An 18,659-nucleotide genomic window follows, 5' to 3' on the forward strand; every position below is an offset into this window, starting at 1 on the left:
GTAGGAAGATTTTTGATAATGTTTCTTTTATAAGAGACATTTTAGACTGTGGAAAACTCTTTGATTTGGATTTTGGAATGATATCAATTGACCAAGAAAAAGCTTTCGACAGAGTAGAACATAGTTATTTGTGGAGTGTTCTAGAAGCTTTTGGTTTTAATTCGGATTTTATTTCTATGATAAAAGTTATGTATTGTAGCGTTGAGAGTGTATTGAAGATCAATGGTGATTTATGCTCTCCATTTAAGGTGAATAGGGGTGTAAGACAGGGCTGTGCACTCTCAGGTATGCTGTATACCCTTGCCATAGAACCCTTGTTGAACAAGCTAAGAGCTAATGTACATGGACTGTGTATTCCCAACTGTGCTAATACTTTTAAGATTTCAGCTTATGCTGATGATGTCATTGTTTTGATCAGTGATTGTAAAGATATCAGTGTGATGTTGAAGATTTTAAATGATTTTAAGTCACTGTCTTCTGCAAAGGTAAATTGGGGAAAAAGTGAAGCCATTTTAGTCGGAAAATGGGCAGGTTTTGAACCAAGGCTTCCTGATGGGTTGAATTGGACCAGAAATGGTTTCAAATATTTGGGAGTCTTTCTGGGTGATGACAATTATGTGAAAAAGAATTTTGAAGGTGTCATTGAAAAAGTCAAAGGGCGACTAGATAAGTGGAGGTTTCTACTCCCTAAAATGTCCTATAAAGGACGTATCTTGATAATTAATAATCTGGTCGCCTCTGCACTTTGGCATCGTTTGGCCTGTATAGACCCCCCAGCTGAAGTTTTAATAAAAATTCAGTCCATTTTAATTGACTTTTTCTGGGACAGAATGCATTGGATACCAAAAAGTGTGTTGTACCTGTCTAAAGACGAAGGGGGACTTGGACTAATACACCTGCAAAGCAGAACAGCTGCCTTTCGCCTGCAGTTTGTACAAAGACTCTTAAAGTACTCCGATGATTCAAGTTGGACTGGTGCTGCCTGTGCAATCCTTCGAAATATTGATGGACTGGGACTGGATAAAGCTTTATTCTGGTCGGATCCTCAGAGACTTAAACTGCGTGATTCTCCAATCTTCTACCGTAATCTTTTCAAAGTATGGTCTCTATTTCAAATAAGCAGAGAAAACAACTCATCCTCCTTGTTTTGGCTACTACAGGAGCCTTTGGTCATTGGCTCACGACTGGACCTAACGTGTGAGATGTCTTTTGCCATTCCTGAAAGGACTTTGTGTAATGCAAAGGTGGTACAAATTGAACATTTGCATCAAATAACGGGCCCTGCTTTTAAAAATGTGACTGCCATCGCTGAGCGTCTCGGTATCAAATCACACCGAACAGCTACTAGAGCAGTTGAGAAATGGAGATCAGCCCTCACTGGAGAGGAAACAGAACTCTTGGACTTATACTCTAAGGGATCTATTCAGCCTGATTGTAAAGATCCTTTTCCCAATTTGAGTCTGTCCCCGAGGTTAGGGGAGTGCAGTGGTGTACTGTTAGAGTGTGAAGAGTTCATAGTTGTGGGTCCAAACTCTGCACTGGGTAAGGACATGTACAAATGTTGTGTGAAGGCTTTTAACAAAACATCTTTAAATAACAAATGTGACACTCCATGGCGTAAGGCTCTTAATCTTGAGGATAATGAAAAACCTGAATGGAGAGCATTATATAAATCACCATTGGTCAAGAAAACTGGAGATTTACAGTGGAGATTGCTACATGGTGCTATTGCTGTTAATGCTTTTATTTCTTTGATTAACGATGATGTTACTGAAGCTTGTCCTTTTTGTGTACACAAAGAGACGATTTTTCATGCGTTTTTGCACTGTGACCGGTTACAACCTCTTTTTAATATCTTGGATATGTTTTTCACTTCTTTTAATGTAATTTTTTCAATGAAAGTGTTTATTTGTGGTGTTAAATATGTTAAAAAACACAGTCAGAAGTCTTGTTTGTTCAATTTCCTGTTGGGTCAAGCTAAAATGGCAATTTATATTACAAGGAAGGAAAAGGTGGAACAGAATGTTCTTAGTAGTTTAGAAGCTGTTTTTATTAAATTAGTCAAATCAAGGGTTTTGATTGACTATCATTACTACAGATTAATGCATGATCTTTTAACTTTTGAAGCAATTTGGTGTTTAAACGGGGTCATTTGTGAAGTTGTTGAAGAAGAGTTATATTTCCCCTTTTAGCCGTTTTTGTTTTTGTTTTGTTTTTTGTTTTGTTAGTTTTTTTTGGAATTGTTCTGTGGTGTTTTTATTTATTTTGTTTGGTTTGTGATATGTGAATATTTGTAATAAAAAGGGAATTTTAAAAATCAAAAAATCTCTCACTCTCTCTCTCTCTCTGTCTCTCTCTCACTCTCTCTCACTCTCTCTCTCTCCCTCTCCCTCTCTCTCTCTCTCTCTCTCTCTCCCTCTCTCTCTCTCTCTCTCTCTCTCTCCCCCTCTCTCTCTCTCTCTCTCTCTCTCTCTCTCCCTCTCTCTCCCTCTCTCTCTCTCTCTCTCTCACTCTCTCTCACTCTCTCTCTCTCTCTCTCCCTCTCTCTCTCTCTCTCTCTCTCACTCTCTCTCTCTCTCCCTCTCTCTCTCTCTCTCTCTCTCAGTGTGCTGTTTTTTCTGCATTTAAAATTTTTTGAATGTGTAAATTACCAAGAAAAATATGTCCGAATTATAAACTTACACTCTATGAGGGTTAAATTTAGCAGTTAATCTGCGAATCACACGCGTGATTCACGCATCGCGGATCAACTGCGACCCGTTTCACTCCTAGTGTTAACATTGAAAAACAATGGAAATGTTGCACATTGGATAAAAGGCGTTGTGTGATGTGTGTTATGAAATGACTCGTACTGTGATCTGAGATTTAAGTCACACTAGAGCACTAGATGTTCATAAACGCATATTGCGTGGGTAAAAAAGCTGTTGTTGTGTGACATTTGTACACTAATAAGCCTACGAGGATTCGCATGCATCAAAAATGCTTTTCTTACTCAGTTTTTTTGTGTTGTTTCCAGTCCAAAAATCTACAAATTCTTAAATCAAGATGCATTTACTAGATGAGTAAAATGCCATAAAATATTATGTCTTGTTTTCTGGGGAAATCAATCAAAATTAAAAGAGTTGTTGCTTAAAAAAAGAAGCAAAATTATCTGCCAATGGGGGAAGAAAAATAATGTTAATTCAAACAGAAACAAGATTATTTTTCTTATCCCATTGGCAGATCATTATGCTTTTTTAAAGCAAAAAAATCACTTAATTCTGATTTATTACCCTAGAAAACTCATCTAGCAAATGCATCTTGATTTAAAGGTGCATTGTGTAATATTTAGGAGGATCTTTTGACAGAAATGCAATATCATAGACATAACTGTTTTCAGTGGTGTATAAAGAGCTTACATAATGAACCGTTATGTGTTTATTACATCCACATGTTTCTACGGTGGCCCTGAACGGACAAACGCGTTTCGTCACTATGTTGTTCTTCGTGTAAAGAAGCTGCTAAAGTCAGCGAATAAAACACTGACACAATGATGAACAAGTAACAATAATATTAACAATAACATATCATTTTACTGAATAATTAAGTAAATATAATTTCTTAATTTATCTTTGTAAAGAAACCTCATTGCTTAACTGGCTACTCTCTGCTGTCACAGACGACGACATCACTTCCCGTCGGCCACCGTAACTTCTGTTGGGTGCAATTCACAACCTCACCACTAGATGCCGCTAAAATTACACACTGCACCTTTAAGAATTTTTCAAATATTTGGAATGGAAACAAGACAAAAATACTAAGTAAGAAAAGCATGTCTTGCAGTGTATGAAGGCTCTGTCTTATGTGCAGATGTGGACGAGGAGGGCCGTAGCGAGTATGGTGCCGCTGTGGATCATCAGGTGGATGTTCTGCTGGGAGACTGGACCCGAGGAGCTGATATGCTGTTCAGCATACACCCGATGGACGGCTCGCTGCTGGTGTGGCACGTCGACTGGCTGGACGAGTACCAGCCCGGCATGTTCCGACAAGCACAGGTACAGCCACAGCTGTGATGTGCAGACGTTTGCATCATCGAATCATTTCCCTCCTATCGCTGCTTTGAAACCATCTTGTATAAAGCGCCTAATAAATAAAGTTGGCTTGACTGAATGAGTTTTCTGTTTCAGGTGTCCTTCGTCTCCAGAATTCCCGTGGCCTTCCCCACCGGTGACGCCAACTCGCTCAGCCGCAGCGTGGTCATGTACGCCTGCAACAAAAACGTGGACCTGGCGATCCAGCACGGGCGTCAGCGGCCCGCGGGTCTCACACACTCGTCCTCGGCGCTGATCAGTCAGAGCAAACCCTCATCCAACAGCCTTCGCCTCAGCATCTTCACGCCCAGCGTCCTGATGATCTCCAAACACGCCGACGGATCCCTCAACCAGTGGGCCGTCAGCTTCGCCGAGGACTCGGGCTTCTCTACGGTGCTCAGCGTGTCCCATCAGTCCCGATACTGTGGCCATCGCTTCCACCTGAACGACCTGGCCTGCCACTCGCTGCTGCCGCTGCTGCTAACCACGTCTCACCACAACGCCCTGAGGACACCTGACGCTAATCTGCCCCGCCCGCCGGACCCGGCCCGCAGGAGCCGAGTGTCATCCGGAGGCGTCTCACAGGACCCTAACGCCGTGTACAGCGAGCTGATCCTGTGGCGCGTGGATCCGGTGGGACCGCTGTCGTTCTCGGGAGGCGTGTCGGAGCTAGCAAGGATAAACTCGCTGCACGCGTCGGCCTTCGCTAACGTGGCCTGGCTGCCCGCGCTCATCCCCAGCAACTGCCTCGGTGAGCACGCTTTCATTGGTTAAGGTAGGGGTGGGGATGGGGGGGGCGATTCACAAAAGAAAGGGATAGTTCACCCAAAAGTTGTCTCTTTCAAGCTTTATAATGGCATTGAATGGCTGTTTCTGTTTTGAAGTCCATAAAAATGCATCTATCCATCATAAAAGTGCATCTATTCATCATAAAAGTGCATCTATCCATCATAAAAGTGCATCTATCCATCATAAAAGTGCATCTGTCCATCATAAAAGTGCATCTTTCCAATCATAAAAGTGCATCTGTCCATCATAAAAGTGCATCTGTCCATCATAAAAGTGCATCTGTCCATCATAAAAGTGCATCTGTCCATCATAAAAGTGCATCTGTCCATCATAAAAGTGCATCTGTCCATCATATAAGTGCATCTGTCCATCATAAAAGTGCATCTGTCCATCATAAAAGTGCATCTGTCCATCATAAAAGTGCATCTATTCATCATAAAAGTGCATCTATTCATCATAAAAGTGCATCTGTCCATCATAAAAGTGCATCTATTCATCATAAAAGTGCATCTGTCCATCATAAAAGTGCGTCTGTCCATCATAAAAGTGCATCTATCCATCATAAAAGTGCATCTATCCATCATAAAAGTGCATCTATTCATCATAAAAGTGCATCTATCCATCATAAAAGTGCATCTGTCCATCATAAAAGTGCATCTGTCCATCATAAAAGTGCATCTGTCCATCATAAAAGTGCATCTGTCCATCATAAAAGTGCATCTATCCATCATAAAAGTGCATCTGTCCATCATAAAAGTGCATCTGTCCATCATAAAAGTGCATCTATCCATCATAAAAGTGCATCTGTCCATCATAAAAGTGCATCTGTCCATCATAAAAGTGCATCTGTCCATCATAAAAGTGCATCTTTCCAATCATAAAAGTGCATCTGTCCATCATAAAAGTGCATCTGTCCATCATAAAAGTGCATCTATTCATCATAAAAGTGCATCTATCCATCATAAAAGTGCATCTATCCATCATAAAAGTGCATCTGTCCATCGTAAAAGTGCATCTGTCCATCGTAAAAGTGCATCTATCCATCATAAAAGTGCATCTGTCCATCATAAAAGTGCATCTATCCATCATAAAAGTGCATCTGTCCATCATAAAAATGCATCTATTCATCATAAAAGTGCATCTATCCATCATAAAAATGCATCTATTCATCATAAAAATGCATCTATTCATCATAAAAATGCATCTATTCATCATAAAAGTGCATCTGTCCATCATAAAAATGCATCTATTCATCATAAAAATGCATCTATTCATCATAAAAGTGCATCTATCCATTATAAAAGTGGAAACCAGATCCAGATGATAATCATTTCCTTTTATAGATATGTCTGTCGACTTGATGCTCACTTATTTTAATGATGTAAAAGACGCGCGTGAGCGGTGAATATGAAAGCTGAGCGGGAGCGAGGTAGATTAATTAACACAGTTATGAGGTGTTAATAATTTAAACTAAATTCTCCGCTGTTCGATATATGCATAGTTTTTTTTTAATCATGGATTTTAAATCTATGCATATATGGAATTGAAGAAAATCAATTTTGAATCGAATCGTGACCCCAAGAATCGATTTGAATCGAACTTGAGGATTTTAAATAAAACCTTAATAAAAGCAAAATTCACTGCGGAAACCTTTGCAGTTTCTTCTAGAATTCTGATTAGTTCAGCCCGACAGTCTCAAGTAAAAAAAAAGAAAGTAAGAGTATAGTACAGGAAAAAGCACTCTGTGCGGATTATTTGGGATATTTTTGGAGGTTCCATCCTTTAATAAGCGAGCTGGAAACACATCTGCGCTGTGCCGTCAGTCTCCGCTGCATAGAATATTCATAACTGTGTATTCAGCTTATGAATGTTTACTGTGCATCTCTAAAAGTTTAATTGATGCACTTTTTTTCTGATTGGATGTTGGATGTTGGTCTATTCATATTTAATTTCTTTCCCATAGGTGTGTATGGAAACTCACCCAGCGCCTGCTTCATCGCCAGTGACGGACACTCGCTGAGACTGTATCAGGCCATCATCGAGGCCAAAAAACTGCTGAGTGAACTCTCCAACCCCGACATCTCCGTAAGAATGAACCCGGCTTTATATCGATGTGTTAAATAGGTCTCTCAAAATGGCTGAAAAGCTAAATTCGAATATTTTACTTTAAGCATCGCTTTTGCTAATATTTATGTTAGAGGAAGAGAGTACTGTATTGTCTATGTCCACAAGAGGGCGCAAGCGAGCGCAATAAGCAAATATGTAAACCAAATGAAGCATCGCATCTTTTATTGAAATTAAATGACATTCACTTTTTAAAGTGCATAAACTTTTATGCATGCAAGGAAGATGATGTTACAATATTGCATAAAACTGTGTTCGTGCATCAGTAACCTGAGAAAACACACTTCAACACACAGCGTAATGAACTACATGAAAACACAACAGCAAACTGACATTCTGAAACACACTTCTACTCACTACATCCACACACACACACACACACGCACACACACACACACACACACACACACACACACACACACACACACACACACACACACACACTCACTTCTACTCACTACATCTACATATTGATCATCACAAACACCAGCCGCTCTTGATCTGAGCGAGTGCTGAGCGCTTTCTGTTCAGTGTTTCCAGCTGAAGAAACACATCACACACACACTCACACACACACACACACACTATTTATTTTTCAAATAGTAGAGTCCTGCATACATGTATCATGTCTTGTTCCTCCAGAAATCTGTCAGCGAGGTGTTTAATATCATCAGCCAGCAGTCGACGGCCAGACCAGGCTGCATTATCGAGCTTGACGCCATCACTGACTTTGTACGTTTAAGATCCACTACTGACTGTTACTAACAGAAGAGTGTCATATCGTTTCCCACAATGCTCAGTGCTCACTGTCTCTCTCACTGTTGGTTCAGCAGGGGAAAGAGACGCAGCTGTTGCACGTGTTTGAGGAAGACCTGATCTTGGGAAATGTGAAAATAGACGATTGCCTGCAGGATTCTGGTAGGAGATCATTCTCTCTGATTACTCACCGGCTACGTTTACATGCAACCAAATTAGTAATGGGACTGACGGCTCAATCGCACTGAAAAGCCTTCATGTAAACGCCTTAATAGATGCGGTTGAGCTCGATCCCAATGAGATTTCGATCGGATTGAAAGGGGCGTTTTATTCCTTTTCTAATCCGATCGAGAGAACATGAACACTTGATCGGATTGAAAACTGAAGCTGAAAGGACTGCACATGTGCAATGATGTAGAAATAGCGTACTGACGTAGAAATAGCGTACTGACGTAGAAATAGCGTAATGACATAGAAATAAAGTACTGACGTAGAAATAAAGTACTGACGTAGAAATAGCGTACTGACGTAGAAATAAAGTACTGACGTAGAAATAGCGTAATGACGTAGAAATAAAGCACTGACGTAGAAATAAAGTACTGACGTAGAAATAAAGTACTGACGTAGAAATAGCGTAATGACGTAGAAATAGCGTACTGACGTAGAAATAGCGCAATGACGTAGAAATAGCGTAATGACGTAGAAATAACGTACTGACGTAGAAATAGCGTAATGACGTAGATATAACATACTGACGTAGAAATAGCGTACTGACGTAGAAATAGCGCAATGACGTAGAAATAATTTACTGACGTAGAAATAGCGTAATGACGTAGAAATAACGTACTGACGTAGAAATAGCGCAATGACGTAGAAATAATTTACTGACGTAGAAATAGCGTACTGACGTAGAAATAACGTACTGACGTAGAAATAATGTACTGACGTAGAAATAACGTACTGACGTAGAAATAGCGTACTGACGTAGAAATAGCGCAATGACGTAGAAATAATGTACTGACGTAGAAATAGCGTACTGACGTAGAAATAGCGTAATGACGTAGAAATAACATACTGACGTAGAAATAGCGTACTGACGTAGAAATAACGTACTGACGTAGAAATAACGTACTGACGTAGAAATAATGTACTGACGTAGAAATAACGTACTGACGTAGAAATAATTTACTGACGTAGAAATAGCGTACTGACGTAGAAATAACGTACTGACGTAGAAATAACGTACTGACGTAGACATAATGTACTGACGTAGAAATAACGTACTGACGTAGAAATAGCGTACTGACGTAGAAATAGCGCAATGACGTAGAAATAATGTACTGACGTAGAAATAGCGTACTGACGTAGAAATAGCGTAATGACGTAGAAATAACATACTGACGTAGAAATAGCGTACTGACGTAGAAATAATGTACTGACGTAGAAATAATGTACTGACGTAGAAATAACGTACTGATGTAGAAATAGTGCAATGACGTTGAAATAGCGTACTGACGTGGAAATAGCGCAACGACGTTGAAATAGAATAACGTAATGATGTAGAAATAGCGTGATTGCGCTGATCGAGCTGTTCCTCCTGTTGAATAAAGTTTGGTATAAACGAGTGTCTCGTCCTCCTATAATCCTGTGTGTGTGAAGTGGAGCAGGACGACGCCACCAGCGCTCGCTTCACACACACACACACACACACACACACACACACACACACACACACACACACACACACACACACACACACACACACACACACACACACGACTGGTTTTGGCCATTTTTACTGTGTGATCAATATAAGCAGCGGCACAACGGCTCATACGCTCATCAATTATGACCAGAAATGGATAAATATCAAGTCTGCTGTTTAAAATAAACAAAGAACTAATGTATGAGAATAGTTATTATGCGCAGACATCAGGAAACTCTGTATATTCGTGCATTGTGTACATGTAAAAAAATCAATTCTGATTTGAAGCTTGTGACATATAAACGCACACATCAACCCGATCACATGTTCAGTGTTCATGTAAACACTACATTCAGACTCATCAAAAGGAATGAGTTCAGTCCGATTAAAACAAAAGTTGTGCATGTAAACGTATCCGGTGTTGGTTGTGTTTCTGTGTGGTAAACGCTTGTGTTTGTGTCAGTTCCCAGCCGGACGCTGTTCTCCGCTCGCTTCTTCCTGGTGGTGGTGGAGATCTCCGAGAACGCCAGATCACTCCTGCACATGTGGCATCTACAGTTAGACGCCGTTCCCGTCATTATGGGTTTGTAATGGATTTTATTAAGAAAGGTTTATATAATGTGACATGCTTCCAAGTGGTCTTGATTCTCAAAACTCAGTCATTCTCAGTAGCTATGTTCAGTATCAGGAGCTACGCGCATATCTGTAGACTAAACATGTAACGTGCGCCGTCACTGTTTTCAGATTCACTTTTTTTTAAGTTTACATGGAGATGATCACGCTTTTCAACATTTTTTCAGCGCCTGCACTTGGATCCTGTTTCAGAGTGTGTGTTCTCGAGCTCAAACACTGTTGTGTGTGAATGAACGACCAGAACACATTAAAAGTGTGTTTTCTGTTAGAACGGTGTGTGTTAGCGGCCGCTAAGTTAATAAGTTAGTATGTTTCATATAGTGCTGTTTTAGATATTGCAGATATTTAGATATTAAACTTATATTGCATGTTACTATGTTATTAACCCGTAATTGTGTGTCTAATATTTGATTGAGATTAATATACTGTTGCTGTGTTTTACATATGTTTATTGTTTATTCCTGTGTTGTCGCTTTGTTTGCTTGTATGGCTATTTGTGTGTAAATGCTGATTGCTGTTACTGAATTAATGTGCGGATGTTTTGCCGTTCACTGTTGCCTCGCATGGCTTGTGTCCTGTGCTGAGAATTCTTCTGTTGATGTTATTGCTGTCTTTATGGAGTTATCAGGTGCTCGTAATGTACTTTTTATCGATTTGAAGGTTTCAAAAACATTTCGAAACAGGTTTAGAACATTAGACACCTGGCTAACACTGGCACATTTACAGAAATGTTGATTAATATGTTGTCCTTATAAAAATAAATAATTAAATAGATAAATAATGATCTTTGCAATAGAAGTGAATCAATCAAAACTAACTATAACTTTATTCTAGATCTGCTGTAAAGCCAAAACAATCTCTGTTACTGTAATCTCCTATTATCACTGTAAAGCTGCTGTGAAACTCTATATTGTTAAAAGCGCTGTATAAATGAACCTGACTTGACATGTTTGATGAAATAAAGCCTATATAACAGGATGATCACTAGTTTAACATTATGTCAGCTATAAGGGAAGGACATTTCGATGAAAGGTTATGCTCACAATCATTATATTTGACTCTTTCTGTCGATTAAACAGATTTATTTCCGTTCTTTCAGAGCAAACTCAAACTCCAGCACAAAGAGAGACTGTGTCTCCATCACCCACAAACTGCTCACAGTTCAACTTTGAGACGGCCGGCTCACCGCATGTCCAGAGATCGAAACCCAGCACATCCAACCTCCAGAGCGCCTGCCGCCTCGCGCTGACCAGCACGAAGGTGTTCAGCCAGGAGCTCGACGTGCCGCAGGGTGTGGAAGTCATTCGAGTGACTCCTGCTGCAGGTGAAGCCACAATACATCTGTGTGCATGTGATCCGTGTCGAGGGTAACTCATTACTAGTAACTTGTAATGATTACTTTTTGAAGTAACAAGTTATGCATTACTTTTCAAATTTACAACAAAATATCTCAGTTACTTTTTCAAATAAGTAACGCTAGTTACTTTGTTTTCCCATTTATTGACTGACCGCTCTCTTGTCCCCATGTTGAGACAAATGGAATTGCAGAGGTGTGTGTAAACATGATGGTTATTGTGGTTCTAGACTGCATGTAAGCGTGCATTTACTCATCTCACTCGCACAAAATTCAATAAAAGATTAAATATTCCTCAAAATGAATAAAATCAGCGAAATGCAGAATCAGAATACTATGCAAACCTCAAATAACTAAATATGTTAAATAAAACATAAATTTTTATGCATTTATGCATTTGTCCTTTTACTCCAGACTCACTTCATCAGGACATCTGAACTCCTCCTTCTGTGAGATTATGTGTTTCTGACACAGAATAAGGCAGTCGTGTGTTTATTACTCATGTTTCGTCAATCAAAGCGTTTCAATCTTCTGTTTATTCAGAGACAGAGAGTGTGGTGCTCATAGGGATTTCCTGGAATGATGTGTGTTATCGTTGTGGAGCCCTAATTTATGGCTTATTAATTTAAACACGTGATTAGTCGACTAATCGGCTTAAATGCACAACTACTAGTGGACTAGAAAAATCTTTGGTTGAGGACAGCGCTAATGTGTTCTATGTTTATATTCTAGCAGATATTTAAGCTGGACTGTAAGGGTGTCACGATTTCGATCGAAATTAATTAACAATCTCGAACTTCGAATTAAAAAATGGAATCGTCGATGCTGCCACGCCCCCATGTCACGGCCGGTCGGCGTGCCAAGCGGAAAAAAACACGCGTGTTGAAGTGCTGCTAGTCTATGGTCAACCTCCTCTAACTTACCTACAGACACTCAAGAGATAGCATGGCAACTGCAGATGCAGGAGACCCATCGACAGAACTTGAACCCCCTCCTCTTTCGTTGAAGTCGCAGGTGTGGACGTTTTTTGGATTTCCAGTGAGTTATGTTGACAACGTTCGCGCTTCAAAAAAGCCACAGTTTGCAGACATCCCAAGTCTCGCGGAAGTTCCGGGAGTCTCCCGCATATTGATAGCGGCTCCCTGATGCACGCAAATTAGTTCAAATCTCCCGGAATCTAGAGCGAGCGAGCAAGAAAAAACTGTGCTCCAAACTGTATAGCGCGTGCACGGCAGAGAGGGAGAGAGCGAGAGACCTTGCTTGTGTGCCTCATGAAGCGCATGTAAGACAGAGAGCATCCTGATTGGCCGGTTTCGGCTTTAAAAAAAGTAAATGTAAAAATCGAGAATCGAATCGAACCGGGACCTTAATCGAAACTTAATCGAATCAAGAAGAATCGTGACATCCCTACTGGACTGTGATGATATTTTCTTCTAGAAACAAACTTTGTTGCATTATTTTCCTGTTATCACTGTAAAGCTGCTTTGAAACAATCTGTATTGTAAAAAGCGCTATATAAATAAAACAGCCCTAATGTGTTCTATTTTTATATTCTTTTTATTTTTAATTTATTTTTGTATAACTTTTCAGAACATAGACAAACAGTCAACACACCCTCTATGTTTATATTCTGACAGATTATCTGAAAAACATTTGCCTTGCAGGACATTTGAGCTCTTCATCTCTGCAGCCGGCTGGCCAGGCTCCGTATCTGCTGGCCACATCTTGCTCTGACGGATCTGTCCGGTTCTGGAGGTGTAGCTCTGTCTCTGACCCCGATAGCTCTGGAGAGCTGGCGTACATCTGGGAGGAGTGGCCTTTGCTAGTGGAGGACGGCATGGCTAGCACTAGCGCTCTGAGCGTTAGCGGTCAGATAATGGGTCTCAGTTGCTGCCACACCAGCAGAGTCGCCGTAGCGCACCAGAACAACGGATCGGTTTCTGGCGAGCCACTCATGAACGTGAGCATATTCCAGTGCGACTCCACCGGCGGCTCCCAGTGGATGCTGGAACAGATCCTGAAGGTCAACGGCTCTTACAGCCCGAGTAGTAATGACTGCGATAAAAGCCTGATGGTACTGAGGGATGGCTTGTTAAATAACGATTGCTTAATTGTCAGTGGGAAGAGGAAGGTCCACTTAGACTGGGTTTCCAGAGAAGACGGTTCTCATATATTAACCGTGGGTCTGGGATCCAAGCTTTACATGTACGGGTTGCTTTCGGGAAAACCTCCAGATTTGGGACTGTCCGATAGCAGTAGGGAGCGCCACTGCTCCCGCCTGGTTCTTCTCAGAGTGGTGGATCTAGTGTCGTCCGTTGAGGGTTCGCCACCCATTCCTGTCTCTCTGTCTTGGGTGCGAGATGGGATCTTAGTAGTCGGGATGGACTGTGAGATGCACGTCTATTCCCAATGGCAGCCGGCGCTCACCACCGGAGAGAACAGCATCGGTACCAGCAGCGTGATGTCTCTGAAACAGGAGGGACTTAGTCCGAATCCTTCTAAAAAGACCCTCACCAGGTCCATGACTAGTTTGGCTCAGAAACTCAGTGGAAAGAGAACCGTGTATGACCTCCCAGCTGAGATGGAGGATTCTGGGTTGTTCGAGGCCGCGCACCACCTCTTTCCCACTTTGCCCCAGTATCATCCGGTGCAGCTGTTGGAGCTCATGGACCTCGGAAAGATGCGACGGGCCAAAGCCATTCTTTCCCATCTTGTAAAGTGCATCGCCGGAGAGATTGTGTCTCTGAAGGACACCACTGTCAACCAGGAGCGCCGTCTGCGCTCACTCACGATTAGCGCCAGCGGAAGCACCACCAGAGACCCAAAGATGTTCAGCAAGGGCGAGAGCTCGGACTACACCGAGATCGACTCGATCCCGCCCCTGCCGTTGTATGCGCTGTTAGCCGCTGATGATGAAACGGCCCCCAGTGCCAAAGAAAGAACGGACAGTGTGAGCGCTCACGGCGCCAGTACATCCAGCCAAAGTGTCGCTTACGATGAGCTCTTCTCGAACCCCGGCGTCAGTGCCGATGACATGGACCCATTTGATGCAGACGAGGAAGATGCTAACGCTAAAGTCATTGATCTATCGAAGTACAGCCCCACGTTTTTCGGCTCGGAGCACGCACAAGTGCTATCCGGACACCTGCTTCACTCCAGTCTGCCGGGCCTGACCCGGATGGAGCAGATGTCTCTGATGGCCTTGGCAGACACCATCGCCTCCACCAGCACCGACATTGGAGAGAGTCAAGGAAAGGGCAAAGGTCATTATCTTTTATTGATGATTGCAGTTGTTCATTTGTATAGATGTGTTGGATGTGATAAATCTGATCTTTTTTCAGGTGGAGAGACACTGGATGAATGCGGACTGAAGTTCCTGCTGGCCGTTCGCCTGCACACCTTCCTCCTGACGTCTCTGCCCCCGGTTCATCGAGCTCAGCTTTCCTGTCAAGGTATGATTACAAGGATTTCGATTGTGGTTCTGTATCGTTGTCCCGGAGTATGTCGGGGAGAATGTCCAGGAAGTATGTCGGGGAGAATGTCCAGGAAGTATGTCGGGGAGAATGTCCAGGAAGTATATCGGGCGAGTATTGTGGGAGGAGTATGTCGGGGAGTATTTTGACAGGAGTTTGTCGGGGGAGTATTGTGACAGGAGTATGTCGGGGGAGTATTGTGACAGGAGTTTCTCGGGGGAGTATTGTGACAGGAGTATGGAGGGCGAGTATTGTGACAGGAGTATGTCGGGGGAGTATGGCGACAGGAGTTTGTCGGGGGAGTATTGTGACAGGAGTATGTCGGGGGAGTATTGTGATAGGAGTATGTCGGGCGAGTATTGTGGGAGGAGTATGTCGGGGAGTATTGTGACAGGAGTTTGTCGGGAGAGTATTGTGACAGGAGTTTCTCAGGGGAGTATTGTGACATGAGTATGTCGGGCGAGTATTGTGGGAGGAGTATGTCGGGCGAGTATTGTGACAGGAGTTTGTCGGGGAGTATTGTGGCAGGAGTATGTAGGGGGAGTATTGTGACAGGAGTTTGTCGGGCGAGTATTGTGACAGGAGTTTGTCGGGCGAGTATTGTGACAGGAGTTTGTCGGGGGAGTATTGTGGGAGGAGTATGTCGGGGAGTATTGTGGGAGGAGTATGTCGGGGGAGTATTGCGACAGGAGTTTGTCGGGGGAGTATTGTGACAGGAGTTTGTCGGGGGAGTATTGTGGCAGGTGTATGTCGGGGGAGTATTGTGGGAGGAGTATGTCGGACGAGTATTGTGGGAGGAGTATGTCGGGGGGTATTGTGGGAGGAGTATGTCAGGGGAGTATTGTGGGAGGAGTATGTCGGGGGAGTATTGTGACAGGAGTTTGTCGGGGGAGTATTGTGAGAGGAGTATGTCGGGGGAGTATTGTGACAGGAGTTTGTCGGGGGAGTATTGTGACAGGAGTATGTAGGGGGAGTATTGTGACAGGAGTTTGTCGGGGGAGTATTGTGGGAGGAGTATGTCAGGGGAGTATTGTGACAGGAGTTTGTCGGGGGGGTATTGTGGGAGGAGTATGTAGGGGGAGTATTGTGACAGGAGTTTGTCGGGGGAGTATTGTGGGAGGAGTATGTCGGGGTAGTATTGTGACAGGAGTATGTCGGGGGAGTATTGTGACAGGAGTATGTCGGGGGAGTATTGTGGCAGGTGTATGTCGGGGGAGTATTGTGGCAGGAGTATGTCAGGGGAGTATTGTGACAGGAGTTTGTCGGGGGGGTATTGTGGGAGGAGTATGTAGGGGGAGTATTGTGGCAGGTGTATGTCGGGGGAGTATTGTGGCAGGAGTATGTCAGGGGAGTATTGTGACAGGAGTTTGTCGGGGGGGTATTGTGGGAGGAGTATGTAGGGGGAGTATTGTGACAGGAGTTTGTCGGGGGAGTATTGTGGGAGGAGTATGTCGGGGGAGTATTGTGGCAGGTGTATGTCGGGGGAGTATTGTGGGAGGAGTATGTCGGACGAGTATTGTGACAGGAGTATGTCGGGCGAGTATTGTGGCAGGTGTATGTCGGGGGAGTATTGTGGGAGGAGTATGTCGGGGGAGTATTGTGACAGGAGTATGTCGGGCGAGTATTGTGACAGGAGTATGTCGGGGGAGTATTGTGGCAGGAGTATGTCGGGCGAGTATTGTGGGAGGAGTTTGTCTGGGTAACTCAATAGCTGCTGCTGGTCTGCAGGATTGTCCACCTGTCACTTCGCCTGGGCGTTCCACTCTGAGGCTGAAGAGGAGCTGCTCAACATGCTCCCGGCGCTGCAGAAAGCAGATCCCACGTGGCCGGAGCTGAGGGCCATGGGCGTGGGCTGGTGGCTGCGGAGCACCAATAAACTTCGCAGATGCATTGAGAAGGTCTGTTGTAACTGATTCCTTTTTCTATGCATATTAAGTAATGAGTACAATTAGCTAGAATTGGTACATGTGGGAAACTTGAGTAAATTAAACTTTCATGTTTGCAGTCTGTTTTAATGTGTTGGAGATGCATGCATTCTGTCTGTGTGATTATTTATTGTCTCCAGTAAATGTATCTTAATTTAAAGAATGTTTAGATATTTGGACTGGAAACAAAACAAAAATGCTGAGTAAAGAAAAGTATTTTTGCAGTGAACCATATGGTATGGTAACCTTTCTTACTTGGTATTTTTGTCTTGTTTCCAGTCCAAATATCTAAACATTCTTAAATCAAGATACATTTACAAGATAAGTAAAATGACAAGAAAAGAATATCTTGTTTCCTTAAAAAATAAAATAAAACTAAATTAAATGAGTTTTAGCTTAAAATAAGCAAAACTATCTGCCAATGGGGTAAAAAAAAAAACTTAATTCAAATGGAAAACAAGATTATTTTTCTTACCCCATTGGCAGATAATTTTGCTTATTTTAAGCAAAAACTCTTAATTTTGATTTTTTTTTTATCAGAAAACGATATAGAAATTCCTATGTCATTTTACTCATCTAGTAAATTCTTCTTGATTTAAGAATGTTTAGATATTTGGACTGCAGAGATTTTTGCAGTGTAAAGAGTTATTGAAGGCTGCAAAATTCCTGATGGCAAACTTAGTCATTTTCTCAAACTCTTAGCTAATAACTGGGATAGCATGACCTAAACTCAAGCATCTAATATCCCTAAATTCATTACCTCTCTTACACAGATTGTCCAATCTGCTTATTTAATTGTTTTTCTGTGTGCATGTGCACTATATCCGACGTCTCTGTTTTTCAGAACCTTGAGTTTCATTGAGATCACTAAACTAAACTTTACTAGACTTTTTTCATGCAAGACGTCAATGTCATTTTGAAACAAATCAGAAAAGGGGGTGCGCATCTCGGGCATACTGGGTGTTTGTTTAAATGCTGATCATACTTTTACAGCTTTACTTGTGCTTCTGAAACCCAAACATGTTAATAATGCGTGATCTTCTGTCTCCTACCAGGTAGCAAAAGCTGCTTATCAGAGAAACAACGACCCGTTAGACGCAGCCTTGTTTTATCTGGCCATGAAGAAGAAAGCTGTGGTTTGGGGACTGTACAGGTAACTCACACACATGTTGAAGTGTCATTCCCCCGTCAGCAAGGCTTCAGTTCACTGAGAGCTTCTGTGTGTTGAAGGTCTCACCAGAACTCAAAGATGACCACGTTCTTCAGCAATAACTTCAGTGAAGATCGCTGGAGGAAAGCGGCTCTGAAGAACGCTTTCTCTCTCCTCGGAAAACAACGCTTCCAACATTCTGCGGCTTTCTTTCTGCTGGCTGGATCCCTGAAAGATGCTGTTGAGGTTTGCAAATATTTCATGCAGTAGATCATCTCATTAGACACCTTTATATTCTTCTCTGAACCTGCTCAGACAAGTTGATTGTGCACAAAAATTACATTTGTAAAAGGAAGGTTTAAACTGTCTGCCTCTGAGCGTATTTTCATAGTCGCGATACTGTGGCGTTCTCATGAGATCTGTGGTTCACATGATCAGGTTTGTATAGAGAAGATGCAGGACCTTCAGCTGGCTCTGGTCATCTGTCGACTGCACGAGTCTGAGTTCGAGATGTCCTGCACCTACAAACGGATCCTGCAGAGGCACGTGTTGGGTTATGACCACCAGATGGCACCGCACCAGGACCCGTTCTTGCGCAGCATGGCATTCTGGGTATTAGACGACTACAGCAGGGCTCTGGACACTCTGCTGGAGCAGCCCAATGAAGGTGAGAGATGAGA

General features: G+C 42.5%; 1 protein-coding gene across 1 annotated transcript in view; it reads left to right on the forward strand.

Moving 5' to 3' along the window:
- Nucleotides 1-18,659, forward strand: part of dmxl1 (Dmx like 1) — a 60,955-nt gene that overhangs the window by 6,342 nt on the left and 35,954 nt on the right. The window contains exons 3-15 of the mRNA XM_077217548.1: nt 3,802-4,034; nt 4,167-4,821; nt 6,823-6,944; nt 7,626-7,715; nt 7,814-7,901; nt 9,908-10,027; nt 11,177-11,401; nt 13,096-14,694; nt 14,773-14,883; nt 16,633-16,802; nt 17,885-17,982; nt 18,060-18,225; nt 18,418-18,646. Of these exons, the coding sequence (XP_077073663.1) occupies nt 3,802-4,034; nt 4,167-4,821; nt 6,823-6,944; nt 7,626-7,715; nt 7,814-7,901; nt 9,908-10,027; nt 11,177-11,401; nt 13,096-14,694; nt 14,773-14,883; nt 16,633-16,802; nt 17,885-17,982; nt 18,060-18,225; nt 18,418-18,646 (3,906 nt within the window). The remainder of the gene's footprint in view (nt 1-3,801; nt 4,035-4,166; nt 4,822-6,822; nt 6,945-7,625; nt 7,716-7,813; nt 7,902-9,907; nt 10,028-11,176; nt 11,402-13,095; nt 14,695-14,772; nt 14,884-16,632; nt 16,803-17,884; nt 17,983-18,059; nt 18,226-18,417; nt 18,647-18,659) is intronic.

This window comes from Siphateles boraxobius, unplaced genomic scaffold (genome assembly GCF_051911475.1).
Source record: "Siphateles boraxobius isolate OS27281-9 unplaced genomic scaffold, OSU_SipBor_1 74, whole genome shotgun sequence".
In the NCBI taxonomy this organism is placed as follows: Eukaryota; Metazoa; Chordata; class Actinopteri; order Cypriniformes; family Leuciscidae; genus Siphateles; species Siphateles boraxobius.